General features: G+C 41.7%; 1 protein-coding gene across 2 annotated transcripts in view; it reads right to left on the minus strand.

Moving 5' to 3' along the window:
- The window catches only part of BMP5 (bone morphogenetic protein 5), a 136,233-nt gene extending 128,785 nt beyond the window's left edge, over positions 1 to 7,448 (minus strand). The window contains exon 1 of one of the 2 annotated variants that reach the window (XM_015408299.1): positions 6,965 to 7,448. In XM_015408299.1, coding sequence (XP_015263785.1) covers positions 6,965 to 7,448 — 484 coding nt within the window. The remainder of the gene's footprint in view (positions 1 to 6,964) is intronic. The other variant, XM_015408300.1, reaches the window with a different exon arrangement.
- Positions 7,449 to 19,367: the final 11,919 nt, after the last annotated feature.

A 19,367-nucleotide genomic window follows, 5' to 3' on the forward strand; every position in this document is an offset into this window, starting at 1 on the left:
TCCAGCCCACACTTAACCAGCTTATCCTCAATGATATCATGAGAAACTTTGTCAAATGCTATACTGAAATCTAGATACACTATGTCCACAGCATTGCCAGAGTCAACCATTTTAGGAACTCTGTCAAAAATAGAAATAAGCTTGGTCTGGCATGACTTATTCCTGATGAACACATGCTAGCTACTACCAATTAACTTATTCTGTTCAAGGTGCTCACAGACAGAGTGTTTAATAATCTGCTCTAGAAATTTTCCAGGTATTGATGTCAAACTGACAGGCCTGTAATTTCCCGGGTCTGTCTTTTTTCCCTTCTTGAAGATCGGGACAACATTAGCTCTTCTCCAGTCTTCCGGCACAACACCAGTACTCTAGGACATCTCAAATATTAGAGCCAGAGGCTCTGAAATAACATCTGCAATTTCTTTTAGCACCCTGGGATGCAAGCCATCCAGCCCTGGAGATTTGAATGTATTTAAGGCAGCTAGATGCTCTCTAACCATTTCCTTACTTACTCTGGACTGGCAGTTCCTCCTTCCTTCATATGCCCTGTATTCTTCAGTTTGTATACAGCTTACCTTACGGTTAAAGACTGATGCAAAGTGAGAGTTGAGTAATTCCACTTTGTCTTCATCCCTTGTTAAGGCTTGACCGTGTTCCCCTAGCAATGCGCTTACCCCATCCCTGTTCTTCTTTTTGCTCCGAACATAGGCATAGAAACCTTTCTTGTTATTTTTAGCATCCCTCGCAAGCCTCAGCTCCATCTGCACTTTAGCCTTTCTGACACCATCCTTACAGATTCAAGCCTGCTTTTTGTATTCGCCCTCAGTAATTTGTCCCTCCTTTCATTTCCTGTACATTTCCCTTTTTAGTCTCAGCTCTTCAGAGCGTTCCTTGTTCAGCCACCTCAGCTTCTTTACCCATCTCCCACCTTTCTTTCTCACCAGGACAGTTTGAGATTGTGTCTTAAGCACTTCATTTTTCAGCATCACCCATCTTTCCTGTGCAGATTTCCCCCTCAGCATTTCCATCCACAGGATCCTACCTAATATTTCTCTGAGTTTTTTAAAATCAGCTTTCCTGAAGTCCAGGATACGAGTCCTACTATGTCCTGGTTTCACATCGTTCTCTATGTCAAATTCCAAGCTGACATGGTCACTATTCCCCAAGGATCCCACAACGTTCACTTCATCAACCAGTTCTTCCCTGATAGTCAGGGTTAAATCTAGGATAGCAGATCCTCTGGTTCCCATCTCCACCTTCTGAGAGATGAAGTTGTCCGCAAGACTATTCAAGAATCTGAAGGATGCCCCATGTCTAGCAGAGTTAGATTTCCAGCAAATATCTGGATAGTTGAAATCTCCCATAATCACAACATCTTGTCTCTGTTAAAGTTTAGTAAGCTGCTGTACAAATGCATCACCCAGTTCCTCCGGTTGGTTCAGAGGTCTGTAGTATACCCCCACAACAATATTCCCTTCTTTTTTCCCACACTCTATTCTTACCCACACACTTTCAACAGGACAACTCTCAAAATCCCGAATTTCAGTGTGAGTGTATTCATTCTTGATGTATAGTGCCACCCTGCCTCCTTTTTTGTTTATTCTGTTCCGTTTGAACAAGGTATATCCTTCAATCACTGTGCTCCATATATGAGACTCATCCCACCAAGTCTCAGTGATACCTATCAGATCATACTTACTTTCCAATATTTGAAGTTCAAGTTCCTCCTGTTTATTTCCCATACTCTGTGCATTAGTATAAAGACATCGCAGATTACAGACATCCTTTCCTACTATAGGTCCCTTCAAATTTACCTGAAAATTACTGAACTCACCTCTCTCCCTCTCATTTATTCTCTGGTCACTCCCTTTCTTGAACTTAGTGCTGGGGATGCTGTACAACATCAGGCTTTTTCTTCCCACCCCCGATGGCTTCAGTTTAAAGCCCTCCTGATCGGTTTGCAAGTCTTCCAGCAAAGACATTCCTCCCATTCTTTGTAAGGTACAACCCATCCATCACCAAATCCCTCTCAACAGCACCATCTACGTAACCAGCCATTCACCTCCAGTATCCTGTTCTCCCTTCCAGCTCCATGGCCCTCAACATGTATAATGGAGGAGAACACCACCTGTGCCCTCAGATCTTTCACGTTCTTGCCCAGAGCTTTGTAGTCTTTGGAGATCCATTCAAGGTTTCTTCATGCCATTTCATTTGTTCTCACATGGATCAGCAGGAGTGGGTAGTGATCAGAGGTTTTGACCAGTCTCAGAATTCTCTCAGTCACATCTTGGATACACGCTCCAGGAAGACAACAAACCTCTGGCAAGGAGTAGCCTTTTGTTGCAAAAGGCCCCTTCCTGCCCAGCACAGCAGAGCACAGCACAATAGGGGGCGGGACTTGCAATCAACAGTACGGCAACTCACTCCGCCTCCAACAACTCCCAAATCACAAACAGCCCCAAACAGACTTAAGCAGAACCACACTCTATCAGGCTACAAAGAACCCAACTCTCTCTCAGCTCCCACACAGTAGCTAGGAAGGCAAAGGGAGAAAGAAAAATCCCTTACCTTGTATCAGCAATGCACCATGTGCTCTCCACTCCTTGCCTCAGCCCAGCTGACATTGATACTCTGCAATTAGTATTTACTTCAACAAAATTTTCATAGGAAGCCATGCAAGCCTTATTCAAATGCATGCAGGTTAAGAAGCCCTTCCTGGTGTGTTGCTGTCACACCAACAATATTTATTTATTTAAAATATTTATACCCAACCTGATCTCCTCAGGTGCAAGACGTATAACAAAGCAGGCTCAAAGACACAAAAGTCATCACAAGAGTCCAGTAACAAGTTAAAAACAATACACAATTAAATGCACAATTAAAAATGAGGCCAAATCAGTCTGCTTTCCACCAAATGTGCTCTGGATTAAAGCCATTTTACATGCTTTTTGAATGATGCAAGTGAAGATGCCCTCTTCACCCACTCGGGTTAGGCCCTTACTCTGGCAGTGAAAGAAAGAAATAAGAGGGCCAGACTCCCAAAACCTACATTACTTGTACAGTTTAATAGGAGTCAGTTTTGTAAAAATAAAAAGCCATTTTGTAAAACAAAACTGAGCCTAACTCCTACTTGCCTTCAGACAATCAATGGAAGTTTTACCAAGTAGATTATTTAATTTTAGCAGAGCAGTTCAAAGCAAGCACTGAATTTAAATAAAAAATATTACTATTTCAAATCAGGATTGAAGGACAGATTAAAATTCCTTCACATGCCTATTTGTACTGAAAACATAATGAATGAAAGTGTATATATCAGCATGACAGTTCTTCAGTTCAATTTTAAGGCAAATGTGAATTGTAAGGAACAAATTAAAAAAGGCCTTTGAAATTAGTTTCCTACACTCTCTCAATTACAAAATTTCCTATTTTACTTTGAGCCTTGATATTTTATGGGATAAATCGGGCAGTTACTGTTTCCAAATAAGGGAAGTATTAATAATAACATGGATTTGCATATCTGTGTTGAATGAGACACCCAAATAGCTTCCGGAACTGAAGTTACAAAATCTTACAGGATGAAGGGAGGTGACTGGGCAATCCAGGAACAAAAAGCTCCCATGTTGTATATAAGGTATCAGAGCATTTAAAAATTAACAAAACATATCCAGTAGCAAATTCTTTTGAATTCCAGAAGATATCTTGGGCTACATACTATACACACTTAGTTGGATTAAGCCACAATGAACAATGGGAAGTTTACTCTTGATTAAAGATGCTTAGATATCAGGCTACAAGTTTTGGGTATCAGTTTTGACAATTAAGATGGGTATTAGAAATGCCAGCTGGGAGAGAATAAGAAAAGTTACTGTATAATCATGAATTAGAATGTTACAAGGCTGATGCAAACAAAACTGAGTTTGCTCTTTTGAAGAAATGCAATACGGAGAGGAAACCGCAATCCAAATTTTAATTTTAGTTCTGTCCATTTTGCCTGTAGAATTTTTTTTAAACACAACCATAGAAATCTTCTCTGAGGTATTTAAAATTTTTATTAGCAAAGCAAACCAACTTTATCACAATTATTCTTACAGAACCAGTATTATGGCTGAAACTACCTTTTGTACCTCAAGAGAACTTTTTTTTCCATTTATAATTCACATGTCTCTCAAGAATAATTTTATTATCCCAAGCATGCAGCAAATACCAGTTCTAGGACTTAACACTTCACGTTTGTTATTTTTAACATATGAGTTTTTGAACAGTTACAGTTTCAGTGCGATGATTTATGCAAATTCTTTATCACCTCATGAGGATTAGTGCACTGTAATTCGATAATGGCTCTCTGCTTTAACACAGTCCCTGTTGCTCCCCAGAAAAGGAGGAATTTGATTGCAACTGACTGTTCATCCAAATCTAAAACAAGTTCAATGAACTTATCAAAGGCTTCATAAAATAATTGTTTTACAGAGAAAATAAGGGCTTTGACTTATGACTGTATCTTGTAGTTTGTCAAAGTAAATCGTATTAAATAGCTACCTGCATCAGCAAATAATTAAACTATAGGGAACTTATGCTAGAACATGGATTTATTTTCATTGTGTTAAATTAGCCTGCACCAATAACAACCATTAAGTTACAGTGGTACACAATGCATGATGACAGAGCAGTACCTAAATTGATTTAGGAATAAGCCATTTTGAAAGCAAAAAATACAATATAATTGCTTATAGAAACCAAATAAGTTTGATAATTAACAGTACCCAGATTTCAGTTAATAGTCACACAGTAGGAAACCCCATCTCTGATTTTGTTATGACACACTGTTATTTGTTAAGTTATTTCCAGATTACATATTATGCAGGTGGCCCAGTGTGTGTGTGTGTGTGTGATTTTTACGGATCTAGGTCATCCACAGAAATCCATCTGAACAGAAGTGTTCCCTGTATAGGTACTGTAGGATCAAAGAGTGGAGGATTCTAGAAAAACATAATAAGCTATTTGCTTAACAGAACTCAGAAGGTTCTGCATAGCCCAGGCTTGCCTGGTCTTGTCAGATTTCAGAAGCTAAGCAGGGCTGGCCATGAGCAGTATTTGGATGTGAGACCACCAAGGAACACCAGGGTCACTACACAGAGGAAGACAATGGCAGTTTCAGTTTATTGTATTGATTATGGGTCATAATATATAACATAATCTTCCACATACTAAAACTACAAAGGTAGCAGAATTAACAAAATTAATTAACAATTAACAAAATTACAAATATAATACAGGACTAAACCGTATAAAATCTGCCCAGTTTAGAAAGTTTAAAAAGTTCAAAACAATTACAAATGTAATACAGTGGCAGGCAATGGGGAAACACCCCTGAATGCCTCTTGCCTTGAAAACCCTAAAGGGTCACCCTAAATCAGCTGTGACTTGACAGCAACAGCAACAAAAAAGCCCTCAGAAGAACACTCACTGAATTACTGCCGACACCAGTGGGGACCAACCCAGAGCTGAGTCTGTGCAAATTAGTACTGTGGATCTAAGCACTTATTCAATGCTTTCAAAGACCTTCATATTTCCTTAGGATACATTTGTGTGCAAAGCTTTTTTTAAAAAAAAATCTATATACTATAGACTCTGGGATCTCATTATATACTCAAGGCAACTAAACTTAACTCACAAACACATATATGCAAAAATAATGTTAGGACAACATTTGGAAGAAATATGAAAAACTGCACTTGCTATTCCACAGTAGTTTTAAAGCACAATGCATAGGTAGATGCCCTTCAATATGAGATATAAAAACAGGTCTCAACTCCCTCCAAATTTAACAAACTAAAGTATTCCTGTGAAAGCTGTCCTCCATTGTTTGGCTGTCCTGGAGTTAAAGCATTAGCCATGAAGGAGCGTGCTGCAGTGAATGGGAATTTGGAAGACAGAGATCCTAAAATGTGGTCATCGGAAGGTAGTTCAGAACACGTGCTGATGGTTTAAAGGTTCTCAGAGAAGCTATTCCAGTGGAAATCATCACACCTGACATGGAAGCTGTATAAAACTTATAGGTTTTCAATTAATCCTTTGCAAAAAGAATGTTAACAGTGCAGCCCTAAGTAGAATCGCACAGGTTTAAGCCCACTGACTTCAGTGGGTTTACAAAGGTGTAACTCTGTTTAGGATTGCACTGTAATAGTCTCATAAAGCTGGACACATAGTTTATCCTTGCTATCCCTGTTTTCTATTGATAATTTTTCTAGTGTTAAATGTTTTAATTGCTCCCCCCCACACACACACGGAAATGAAATTACTTTTTCCTTTTGGAACTTGATACAATGATACTAAACACAGTTTCTGACAAAATTCTGTGGCCCTAAATTAATTTTTTTTAAATTCATCCTATAAATAAATGAGCAAAAATTACCTATCAGCAAAAAATTGCATAGATTTATTTGCGATCTGTTCACTTCTATCAGTTCCAAGTAAGAATTTGAAAGCTTAAAATTCTCTTCCAAATGGTTTGATTTATTTTTCTTTCCCCCCTCCCCACAGGAATCTATACCTTTTAAACCACCAACTTTTACTGTTCGTTCTTTGCAGTTTAATTTGAAATTTGTAAAGTGAACAACTTACAAATACGTACACACAGAGAGAGGGTGCTTGATTTTGTTGTTGTTTTAAAAACTGCAGTTTGCCTTAGGCTACAGCTTTATTACATCGAGGAAAGAAGGGAAACAGAAGCCAGGAGAGTAGAGTTATAGAAACTGACTTTATATAAACAGTGAGAGAAGAAACTTTTTCCCCCATGGCCACCTACAAAGTAGCTACTTTCCTATTAGCACAACTTCACCTTGTGTTCTTAGTACATCATCCAGGGACTGATCTTGCTAATTCTAAGCACATTATATATAGTTTCAGGCTCCTAGCTGTCAAACATAGATCAGATTTTTTAAAAAGAAAGAAAATGGAAACATACCTAAATTGACAAAGCTCATGACCATGTCTGCATCATTCAGAAAGTTGGCATCATGCAGGCTAGCTAACGGAGGGCTCTGTGTAGTCAATGGAGCTGTACGTGATAACTGTATTCTTCGAGAGAATCCATTTGGAGATGCAGGGTATCCCTTCCTTAACCCTCTGCTCTCGCCTCCCAGAGGTCCCCTTAGCGAATACTCCAGTTCTTCAGTCTCATCTTCATTGGTCATAGCATTGTAGAGGTCCAGCATGAAGAGAGGGGCAGAGGAAGCTTGTTTTCCAGGTGAGAAGGGTCTGGGCCTGTGAGGTAAGCCCAGGATAGAGAGAATCTCTCTCTGGATCTCTTTCCTTTCATGGTTTCGAAGCCTCCTATAAATAAAACTGGAGTGGACGTGATTATCTCCTATGCTTCCCTTAGCAGAGTCCATTAAAATCCAGTAATTCCAGAGTAAGCTCACTAGAACTTTGAGAACAGTTTGGTCCATTTTTTAAAAAAAACAAACAAACAATAAAAGATGCAATAAACTAAAAGAAAAATTCCTTTTTTTCCCTGCTGATCTCCTCTGAGGTCTATTTTCCCTGTGGCCAGAGGAAAAACAAAAAGGTTGTGGATTACCTATTCTTCATGTCAATGTTGTCATCTCCACACATAACATCTTGGCGGTTTTATTCTCTCCCCCTTTTAAAATATTAACAGGATAAGCTGGCAGTTGTTTCTAAGAAAGCTGAAACTCAGACTTCCAGATTTCCACTGCTGTTATTGTTTTTTCTGCATTGATAGAGCAGAAGACCAGACCTTGGTCAGTTGATGTAGGCATTCCTATATTAAAAAAAAAACTTTAAAATAATCAGAGATTTGGGATATGGTTGTTAACTAGCAAGAGATGATCTTCAGTCACTCAGAGTAATCTTCTTCTGCTGTGCTTTCAAATGAATTAATTAACTCTCCTCTTCTCCCACCTGGCGTTCTTTCCTGAATCACAGCTCTCTGTCTTAATCTGCGACTTGGAGTATAACATCTATTTTCCCCAGTAGCCTGCTGAGAACTGTAACATCTTTAGACTCGCTTTAATATCCAGCAAATCTGAAACATGTACCAAGCACTTAAAGGCCTTTAACTCAAGGAAGGTGTGGGGGAGTCCCTTCTGTAAATCCACCCAGCCTCTTTCAGTTCCTTAACTGTTATTTCCACCTCTAGCAGGCAAAAACATAGCAGCTCCCTTCAAGAGATCTAAAAGCTAATGTAAGCACAACCCTGCTGGGAAAGAAGAGGCTTCTCATTGTAATTTGAAACGGGCAAAGTGAGGGGGGAAATGGCTTAACCCTTCCTCTGCCAAACAAAGTTACTCCCCCCCTTCAGTTTACACTTCTGTCTAATAGTGTTTGATAATGACCCCTTCAAAAGAACTACGGAACAAAATGTAATTTACAATCCATATGTAGCAGATTCAGCCATAGGAGGATTTTTAATTCCACTGTCATAATATATTCAGCTTCTTTCCCCCCAAAATTCTCCCTAAGTCGTTTAAATAATTAAGAAATATTCCTGCCAAAATTAAAACTTTAAAGTCCCACGGATTTCAAAGATGGAGATTTAGATTCATTCTTAACTCTTCAGTTGCAGCCCATAGGACTTTAAAAGTTGGATTGTGCCTTTCCATTGTTTCTTTTTTTAAAAAAAGCTCATTTTTAAATGAGAGCTTCTCGAAAGAGTATTATTATTGAGAACATTTTGTTATATATTAGCAAACTCTTAGAGTTTCTTTGCTTTTGCTGTCCAGGAGCGTAATGCTCTCCCAGGACCATAACGGGGGAGACAGTCCCATAGATTCCAGTATTCCATTTGTAGTACATTGTGCAACTATATAATCTAAACTAGGCTGCTACTATAATTTTTACTAGACATTTTAGAAAGTGTCCATGGAACAACAGAGACTGCAGTATGTTTTAACAGTCCAGAAACACAACTCTTCAGTTTGAATAAAAGTGAATTAATAATAAATAATAATGACTATTTTATTACTAATAACAATCTTCTTCAGATGTGAGCAATGACTCACAAAAGCTCATACCCTACCACAGATTTTGTTAGTCCTTAAGATGCTACTGGACTCTTTCTCTTTTCTACTGCTCCAGACAGACTAGCATGGCTACCCATCTTGACCTGTCTTTACTGGGAAAGCCTTATTTATTATGCACTTTGAAATTCAAGAGACTTAGGGTGCAATCACATGCTAAATAATACACTATCAATCAACTTTCAATGCACTTTCAATGCACTTTCCAACTGGATTTTGCCAGTTCACATAGTAAAATCCAGTTGGAAATTGCACTCAAATTGGATTGAAAGTGCATTATTTAGTGTGTGTGATCGCAGTCTTAGAGGCTATTTTCATCACCCTTGTCATTGTGGCAGCCACAGATCATAGTTGATTCCCAGCTGTGTGTGTATGAAAGCAGATGCCATGCAGAGAACTCAGTGTGCCATTTCAGATACGGGACATGCTACATTTGGACTGGAAAGGTATAAATACGGACAAAGTATTAGCAGTGCATGTGTGTTTTCCAATAAGATCACAAATGGGTGAAATGGAGTATTCTTTGCCCCCAAGCCATGCTCCCAATGTAACTGATCCCCATCCCAAATTGCTATTTGCCCCAATAAATGAGTTTTCTATTGGAGACAAATTATAGCTTAGAGAAGGGGATTGTACATAAAGAAAATGGTACAGGGAAAATAATTAACCTTATCACCACAGTCCCAATCCAGTACTTCCCTCATTTACAGTATTGTCAGATTGGAATTACTGGCATCCTTTGCAGCTGGTACAGGCAGAGCAGTCAGTTATGGATTTGTCCCTAGCCTTCTTCTTTGCAGCCAGAGGTCCCCAACCTTTTTCAGCCTGAGGGCACCATTGGAATTCTGACACAGGGTGGTGGGCATAACCACAAAATGGCTGCCAATTGAGTTGGAAGCAACCACAGAATGTTTGCCAAAGGAGGAGAAGTCAGTCACAAAATATCAGGGAGTAATGTTATGCAATTACTGTACTAATGACTTCAGCATTTCAGGCAGAATCTCTCCTTAACACGATGCCTTTTAAAATGAACACATTCTTTAAAAAATAGTTTCCTGCATACATGGACCTTACCTTCAGTCATGTAGTGAAGATCCTTGTGCTGTGATAGCAGCTGCTGCCAAAACAGTATTCTTTTGAATCTGCATGGCCACTCAGATCTCCAGTCAGAAGACCTGCTAGGCAAAAGTCCCACCTGGCCCTGCCCACTTTCTAAAAACAGTTGGTGGGGGCCAGAGAAGGTATGGGCAGGTACCATGGCACCCATGAGGGCCGTACTGGGGACCTCTAATTTAAGTACTGCAGCATGTACTTAACATGTAACTATGCAGGTACCAACCTAACGCAATCTCTCCCTTTGGTGGTGTATTTACAGCAACAGTAAGAATACCCAGTGCAGGAAAGAAATCTTGCCACACACACCCCTTTCCTAAAACCTACTGCTGATCATACTAGTGATCTTTTAAGGGACCACAACACAAGATGGCTTTTGGCCACATGTAGAAGGTATTTGCTCACCACGGGGTAATTAATTACCTACAGCCATCCCCAAATGACCCCCTCATGTCGTGGCGAGGGGGCTTGAGCAGTTCAATGAAGCTGTGGGCTATGCCGTGAAAAGCCACCCAAGACAGACAGGCCACAGCAGAGAACTCAGACCAAGAGTGATCCCCCTGGAGAAGGAAATGGCAACCCACTCCAGTACTTTTGCCAAGAAAACCCCATGGACAGTATCAAAAGGCTAAAAGATATGACACCGGAAGATGAGCCCCTCAGGTCGGAAGGTGTCCAATATGCTACTGGGGAAGAGCAGAGGGCAAGTACAAGTAACCCCAGAAAGAGTGAAGCGGCTGGGCCAAAGCCGAAAGGACGCTCAGTTGTGGATGTGTCTGATGGTGAAAGGAAAGTCCGATGCTGCAAAGAACAATACTACATAGGAACCTGGAATGTAAGATCTATGAATCAAGGTAAGCTTGACGTGGTCAAAAATGAGATGGCAAGACTGAACATCGATAGCCTAGGAATCAGTGAACTAAAGTGGACAGGAATGGGCGAATTTAACTCAGAAGACCATTATATCTACTACTGTGGCCAGGAATCTCGTAGAAAAAATGGTGTGGCCTTTATAGTCAACAAGAGAGTGCAAAAGGCAGTACTGGGATACAATCTCAAAAATGACAGAATGATTTCTGTCCGATTCCAAGGCAAACCATTCAACATCACAGTAATCCAAGTCTATGCCCCAACCACTGATGCAGAAGAGGCTGAAGTGGACCGGTTCTATGAAGACCTACAACACCTCCTAGAACTAACACCAAAAAATGATGTCCTCATCATCATAGGGGACTGGAATGCTAAAGTAGGAAGTCAAAAGGTAACCGGAATAACAGACAAGTTTGGCCTTGGAAAGCAAAATGAAGCAGGGCAAAGGTTAACAGAGTTTTGTCAAGAGAACACACTGGTCATAGCGAACACCCTTTTCCAACAACCTAAGAGGCGACTCTACACATGGACATCACCAGATGGGCAACACCGAAATCAGATTGACTATATAATTTGCAGTCAAAGATGGAGAAGCTCTATCCAGTCAGTAAAAACAAGACCTGGAGCTGACTGTGGTTCAGATCATGAGCTACTCATTGCAAAATTCAGACTTAAACTGAAGAAAATTGGGAAAACCACGAGGCCATTCAGGTTTGACCTAGATCGCATCCCTGATGAATATACAGTAGAGGTGAAGAATAGATTCAAGGGTCTGGATTTGATAGATAGAGTGCCTGAAGAACTATGGACAGAGGTTCGTGACATCGTACAGGAGGCAGCAATCACCACCATACCAAAGAAAAAGAAATGCAAGAAAGCAAAATGGCTTTCTGATGAGGCTTTACAAATAGCAGAGGAAAGAAGGAAAGCGAAAGGCAAAGGCGAAAAGGAAAGATTTACCCAACTGAACGCAGATTTCCAGAGAACAGCAAGGAGAGATAAGGAGGCCTTCCTGAATGAACAGTGCAAAGTAATAGAAGAAAACAATAGAATGGGAAGGACTAGAGATCTCTTCAAGAAAATTGGAGAAATCAAGGGAGCGTTCCATGCAAAGCTGGCCATGATAAAGGACAAAAACGGTAGGGACCTAACAGAAGCAGAAGAGATTAGGAAAAGATGGCAAGAATACACAGAAGAACTATACAAGAAAGACCTCAATGTCCTTGACAAACACGACGGTATAATCACTGACCTTGAGCCAGACATCCTGGAATGTGAAGTTAAATGGGCCTTAGAAAGCATTGCTAACAACAAAGCTAGTGGAGGTGATGGTATTCCAGCTGAGCTATTCAAAGTCTTAGAAGATGATGCTGTTAAAGTGCTGCACTCCATTTGCCAGCAAATTTGGAAAACGCAACAGTGGCCACAGGATTGGAAAAGATCAGTATACATTCCAATCCCAAAGAAGGGCAATGCCAAGGAATGTTCAAACTATCGCACAATTGCACTCATATCACACGCTAGCAAGGTCATGCTCAAGATCCTACAAGCTAGGCTTCAACAGTACGTGGATAGAGAACTACCAGAAGTACAAGCTGGGTTTCGAAGAGGTAGAGGAACTAGAGATCAAATTGCCAACATTCGCTGGATTATGGAGAAAGCAAGAGAGTACCAGAAAAATATCTACTTCTGCTTCATTGACTATGCTAAAGCTTTTGACTGTGTGGATCACAACAAACTATGGCAGGTCCTTAAAGAGATGGGAGTACCAGACCACCTCACATGTCTCTTGAGAAACCTGTATAAGGGCCAAGAAGCGACAGTTAGAACCGGATACGGAACAACTGATTGGTTCAGCATAGGAAAAGGAGTACGACAAGGATGTATACTGTCACCTTGCTTATTTAATATATATGCAGAGTACATCATGCGAAATGCTGGCCTGGATGAATCACAAGCGGGAATTAAGATTGCTGGGGAAAAGATCAACAACCTCAGATATGCAGATGATACCACTCTAATGGCTGAAAGTGAAAAGGATCTAAAGAGCCTCTTGCTCAGAGTAAAAGAGGAGAGCGCAAAAGTGGGCTTGAAGCTCAACATCAAAAAAACTAAGATCATGGCATCCGGCCCCATCACTCCTTGGCAAATAGAAGGGGAAGTCGTGGAAGTAGTGACAGACTTCACGTTCCTGGGATCCCAGATCACCGCAGACTGTGACTGCAGCCATGAAATTAAAAGACGCCTGCTCCTTGGGAGGAAAGCGATGGCGAACCTAAACAGCATGATAAAAAGTACAGAGGATGGCAGAAGACAGGAGGGCCTGGCGGGAGATGATCCATGGGGTCGCGAAGAGTTGGACTCGACTGTGCGATTGAACAACAACAACAACATCCCCAAATGAGTTAAAGGCTACTGGTTCCGGACAAGAGACTTTCACAACCCATAGCATCTTTGCTTTCAGGAAGCAACATTTCTCAGATGTTCCAGGCACAAAAGGAGAACATCTGAAGGGTGCTTTTGATTTACTAGTAGTGTTACAATCCCAAGCATGTTCAATCAGAAGCAAATCCTTTTGTATTCTATAGAATTCACTCGTAAGCGGTGTATACAGGATTGCATCCTGAAGGAAATTTGGTTTTCCTTGGGCCAGGAGGTTCGGGGGGGGAGAGACCAGCAACTAGGGTTACCAGACCCCCTGGTGGGGGCGGGGTTCCCCCACCACCAGGTTCCACACTTCACCGTTGATCAGCTTGTCTGTGGGGGACTTACCAGGAGAGAGGGTGAGACCCAGGCTACATCACCAACAACATGGTGACATCCAGAAGTAATGTCTGGGCAACGCTCTGGTATTTAAGCAAAAACTGTATGGTAGAAGCTATTTTTACCATAGAGTTTTTTCACATCACTTTTGGTACATGGCATAGCCACGTATGGTACATCACTGGCCACGTCACCTGGGCCTCCCTCCTCCTCCTGATAGGTTTCTCCTATCCCCCCCCGTTGCCACGTGGGTACTGGCAACTCTATCAGCAACTAAGTTACTGAAGGAGTTACCTTCTCTCACCTTTCTCAGAGTCAGGGAAAGGCTAAAGGACAATATTTTCCTATCACACTCAGTTCCTGCTGCAATAAAATTTTATTGTGATAGATAGACCTTTGAATTTTTTATGTCTGTCCCCTTTTACTAACAAAAACTGGCTATCTCTTGCTGGGTTTGAAGTGGTGGGGCTAAATCTTCTGAGTGAAATATGCATGATGATTTTATTTTGTCCCTGACCCTGTAGGAATAAGGAGAGCCACTGGAAAGCAAACCACTGAATCCCAGTTTCGGCCAGGCGGTGGATCAGTAGTTGATGGTCGACTGTGTCGAATGCTGCCAACAGGTCTAACAACAACAACACTGCGATACCACCCCAATCCAGGTGCCTCTGGAGATCGTCTGAGGATGATCAGGTGACCAGGACCATCTTTGTCCCATGGTCTGGTCAGAAACTGGACTGGAAGGGATCTAATATGGAGGCATCATCCAAAAAACTCCGCAGCTGAACCGCCACCACCCTCTCGATTAGTTTGCCGAGATAGGTCAGATTGGATAGCAGTCAGTAAGTAGCCAATTTGGCCGGATCCAAGGAAGATTTTTTTTTTAGGAGAGGGCGGACCACTGCCTCCTTTAGTGTACTGGGGAACAGTCCCTCGATGAGGGACTTGTTGATAATTTCCCTTAGTGCACCTCGTAACCCATCGTGGCTGACTTTAATTAGCTATGACGGGCACAGGTCAAGGCTACAAGTGGTCAGGCAAACAGATGAGAATAATTTGTCAACCTCCTCCAGGCTGAGTAGACTGAAATAATCCAAAACTTGACAAGAAGACACTCATGGCGCCTCGAGTTCCTTTACTGTCTCAACTGTGGCAGGGGGGTCGTGGTAGAGCAACAAGACTTTATCTGTGAAATAGCTTGCAAAAGCCTCACAGCTAATCTCCAATTCCTTATCATTTGGTCTGCCCTGTGGCAGAGTGGTAATGGACCAAATTGTTCTAAATAATTGGGCTGGGCAAGAGCTCACAGATGCAATCGTGGCTGCGTAGTATTCTCTTTTTGCGGCTTTGACTGCCATCATAGGATCTCATAAATGTCCTATGGGATGTTCTTGTAGCTTCTTCCCGAGCTCGTTGTCACTGTCTTTCTAGCTGTCTAAGCTCCCGCTTCATCCACCTCAGCTCCTGTGTGTACCAGGGAGCAAGTTTGGAGTGGGGGTGCAGAGGGCGTCAGGGGGCGATCTCATTGATGGCTGCCGAGAGTCGGTTTTGCCAGTCCTCAATGAACTCATCCAAAGAGCCACCAGGAGGCATCAGATCCCACAGGGACATTTGGTACCGTATAGGGTCTATTTGGCTCCATGGGCAAGCTAAAATATGCTCACTGCCCAAACAGGGTCAGGGTGGCACGTTCACATGGGCCTTCAGGGCATGGTGGTCCAACCATGGAACTGCCGTAGCAGTAATTCAGTCCACTGTAACCCTTACCGTGAAGATCAAATCGAGCGTGTGTCCCACTTGGTGAGTGGGAACTGTAACATATTGGGAGAGTCCTAGCACTGCCACAGATGACACCAGGTCCATTGCCTGCGTGGAGGCTGCATCATCAGCATGGACATTGAAGTCACCCAAGACTAATAGTCTAGGGTGCTCCAGTGATACAGCCTCCAGCAGTGATGGCAGGCTAGGGATGGCAGGCTATTAGCCAGTGCGTTGGGCGGACAGTACACCAGCCAAACATCCAAACTCTCCCCCGGCTTCCCACACAAAGCCGGCACACTCTATGCCCATGAGCTTTGGCAGTGGAAGTACTCTGAAGGTGTAATCCTCCCAAATGAACAAGGCCATTCCCCCACCCCGCCCCTTAGTCTGTGACTGGTGAAGGACTGAGAACCCAGTGGGAACTAACTGGGTGAGCGCTACAGTCTTCCCGTTTTGCACCCATGTCTCGGTCACACATGCCAGGTCCATGTCCTGCTCCGACAGAAAGTGATGAAGGACCATGGTCTTATTATTTATGGACCTGGCATTGCACAACACCAATGTTGGAGAGGAATAGTTAATCCTACCCCCACTACCTGCTACCCGTGGGATGGGATGCAGACTGGGAGGGGACTGAGCTCTTCTGCGTCTCCGTTCCCTTCCTTTCCATTTGTGTCTGGACCCACCACTGTACTTTCCCCTCCCCAGGAGAACTGCTATCATCACCCATTAATGATCTTTGCTGAACTAAGCCACAGTAGGCTGATTGACGGTTACATATAAGGATGCTATTGCAAGCAGTTCTCCCAGTACTATTAGTTCTAAATAATTCTCCGTTCCAGATCCAACAAAAATCCTATCTATCCTAACCAACAATATAAATTCAAGCTATCTGAGAATTTAGTATAAATATTCTAGATCGCCTAGCCCATCAAATATATAAAGGCCAGTGAAAATCATGTAATTTAAACTCCAGTTTCTAGTTCCAGTTTGTCAGAAGTAGTCATAAACCAATTCACGATATAATAGTTAATCCTTAGTAATTAACCATAGAGTTTCTGTGATTCCTACAAAGGACTAATGCCACTTCCAGGCTTTCCCCAGAACTGACATTTTGCTATAGACCCAAAGCCTTTTAATTGTTTTTTCTTCTGCCATGACTGTGGGGAAAACAAGCCAGGGCCTGTCAAGCTTATTTAGTAGCTATAAAACTGTGCCATATGAAAAAGTCCCTAATTGGTCCATTTTTTCTTCCCCTCCTTCCTTCCTGCAGAAGAAGAAAGATTGATGGGCCTGATCAATGGAACTTTATGAATACATTGACCAATCAGGGACTAAGAGAGAGCCATAAATACTGTTACCTGCTAGTGTACTGGAAGGGCTGCTAACCTCCAAGTTGTGGCTGGATTACAACTGACCTCAAGGCAGGATTGCAATGGGTTTTCAGATGACAGTGATCAGTACCCCTGGAAAAAATGGATGCTTTGGAAAGTGGACTCTATGGCATTATACCCTGCTGAAGTCCCTCCCCTTCCCAAATCCTCCTGTCCCCAAATCTCCATGAATTTCCTAACCTGGAGTTGGCACCCTATGTACTGGTGTGGATGAACTTGGTTTAAAGGAGGGGACCCTTGGATCCCCCCCCCCCATTTATTTGTTAGGTGACCTTAGGCAAGCGATACCATCTCAGGCATAGGGTTGTCAACCTCCAGGTGGGGCCTGGAGTTCTCCCAGAATTACTGTCGGTCTCCAGACTACAGAGAATAGTTCCCCTGAAGAGAATGGCAGTTTCAGAGATTAGACTGTACAATATCAAGTTACTGTTGAGCTCCTTCCCCTCCCTAAACGCCTCCCCTCCCCAGCTCGGCATCCAAATGTTCAGGAATTTCTCAACCTAGGGGTGGCAACTCTTCCCAGGCAACATTATGCATATGCTAGAAAGAAAGCGCAGAAATTTGACCAACTGTGTGGAAATCCTAACTGGACAAGGTAGTCAGGCCTGTTGTGGTACTTTCACTTAAAAGTCCATGCTCGATGTCATCACCAATCAAACCTAAAGGATGGTGTAGAGGAGCAGTTACGCAGGGAACAAGACGTTTAACTTGTTTGGTAAGTCCTAGGAATATTTCTAAAGCAGTTTGTGACATGGCACGGGAGCTGTTGCTGAAGAGGGGGAGCCAGAAGTACCACTGAGTGTGTATAAGCCTCAGGGCACATTTAAAGGAACTCCCAGGATTTTGCCCTGAATTAACAATATAAATATAATTTTGCCTGACTTTATGTCAATGGCTAACTAGCTTGGTTTCTAATTAGCAATGGTAACTTGTTCAAAATGCACTCTGTGCTGCTGCACAATGATATTTCATTTCTCCTTAAAAGTCAAAAGCTGAGATTTTTATCTTATCCCCTGCTCCTAATAAAATGAGCTTCAAAAATATTTAAACTGGGAATAGATCTAATAGGCTACTCACAAGTGCTCAGCTTAAAAAGAAATTTATATTCCAGCTCTGATATTCACAAGAGAGTCCTTAAATTAAACAAAACTCTTTGAGGTCCACTTTTGTTTTAGTTCTCTACAGAATATATTCTATTTCCTTACATTCAGCTTAAGTTTCCTTGGGCACAAATATAAGAACTGAGGAATAACACTGAAGCATCATTCCGTTCCAAAGGTTCATCTAGCCCAGAATCCAGCTGCCAATAGGGGAAAGCCAGATGCTCCTGGGAAGCTCACAATCGGAGCATGAACAAAGCAAGCCTTTTCTGTTGTTTGTCCCGGCATCTGTTATTCAAAGGTACACTGCCTCTGAACAAGGATGTCCCATTTAGTTACCATGGCTTAAAAAAGAAAAGAAAAACATTCAAGTATTATATACAATTACTAGCCTGATATCCGTGCTTCACTATGGTATTTAAGTTCCGTAAATCTAGTTATAATACTGATGATGTGAAATTTGAAATGTGACATTTGTTGTAGGAATTCTAATGGAGAAGATTGTAGTGTAAGAAATGAAGTGAGACATATGTACTTTTTTCTCTCTCAACTGAAGAAGCTCTCTCTAGACCACATTGGTGGTTCTGCCCTCAGGTGCTAGGATCACCAGGCTGATTTTTTTAAAAAATTATTTTAACGGTTCAATACAAAAAGATACAAAAAAAAGGAGCTGCGGTGGCTCAAGTGGTTAAGACGCTGAACTGCAGGCTGTGGAAGGTCAGTAGTTCAGCAGTTCGAGACCCAGGTGCCACATGACGGAGTGAGCTCCCATTTCTAGTTCCAGCTCCTGCCAACCTAGCAGTTCGAAAGCAAGAAATTGCAAGTAGATAAATAGGTACCACTTCAGTGGGAAGGTAACAGCATTCCGTGCGCCTTGGTGTTTAGTCATGCCAGCCACATGACCATGGAAACGTCTTCGGACGGCGCTGGCTCTTCGGCTTTGAAACGAAGATGAGCACCGCAACCCTAGAGTCGGATTCGACTGGCTTTCGAGCAAGGGAACCTTTACCTTTACTTTTTACAAAAAGATAAACATTATTAACAAATAAATACCTTTTATGTGAAACAAAACTTAACATCGCAAAATTCAATATACATTGACATCATTTCAATGGGAAAGTATAACATTAGTTTCCATCTTATGTATAATATTAACATTTTAACACTGTCACATCCAACCATTTTCTTAATAAAAGGTAACCATATTTTACTAAAGTTTGACTTGCGTTTAAAAGAGTTTCCAGTTTCTAATTCTACCGTAATTTTATCAAAAACAAAATAATCCCAAACTTTACATCTCCAAGCTTGGAGAGAAGGTAACTCTT

Source organism: Gekko japonicus, unplaced genomic scaffold (assembly GCF_001447785.1).
Source record: "Gekko japonicus isolate JY-2015 unplaced genomic scaffold, Gekko_japonicus_V1.1 scaffold383, whole genome shotgun sequence".
NCBI lineage: Eukaryota > Metazoa > Chordata > Lepidosauria > Squamata > Gekkonidae > Gekko > Gekko japonicus.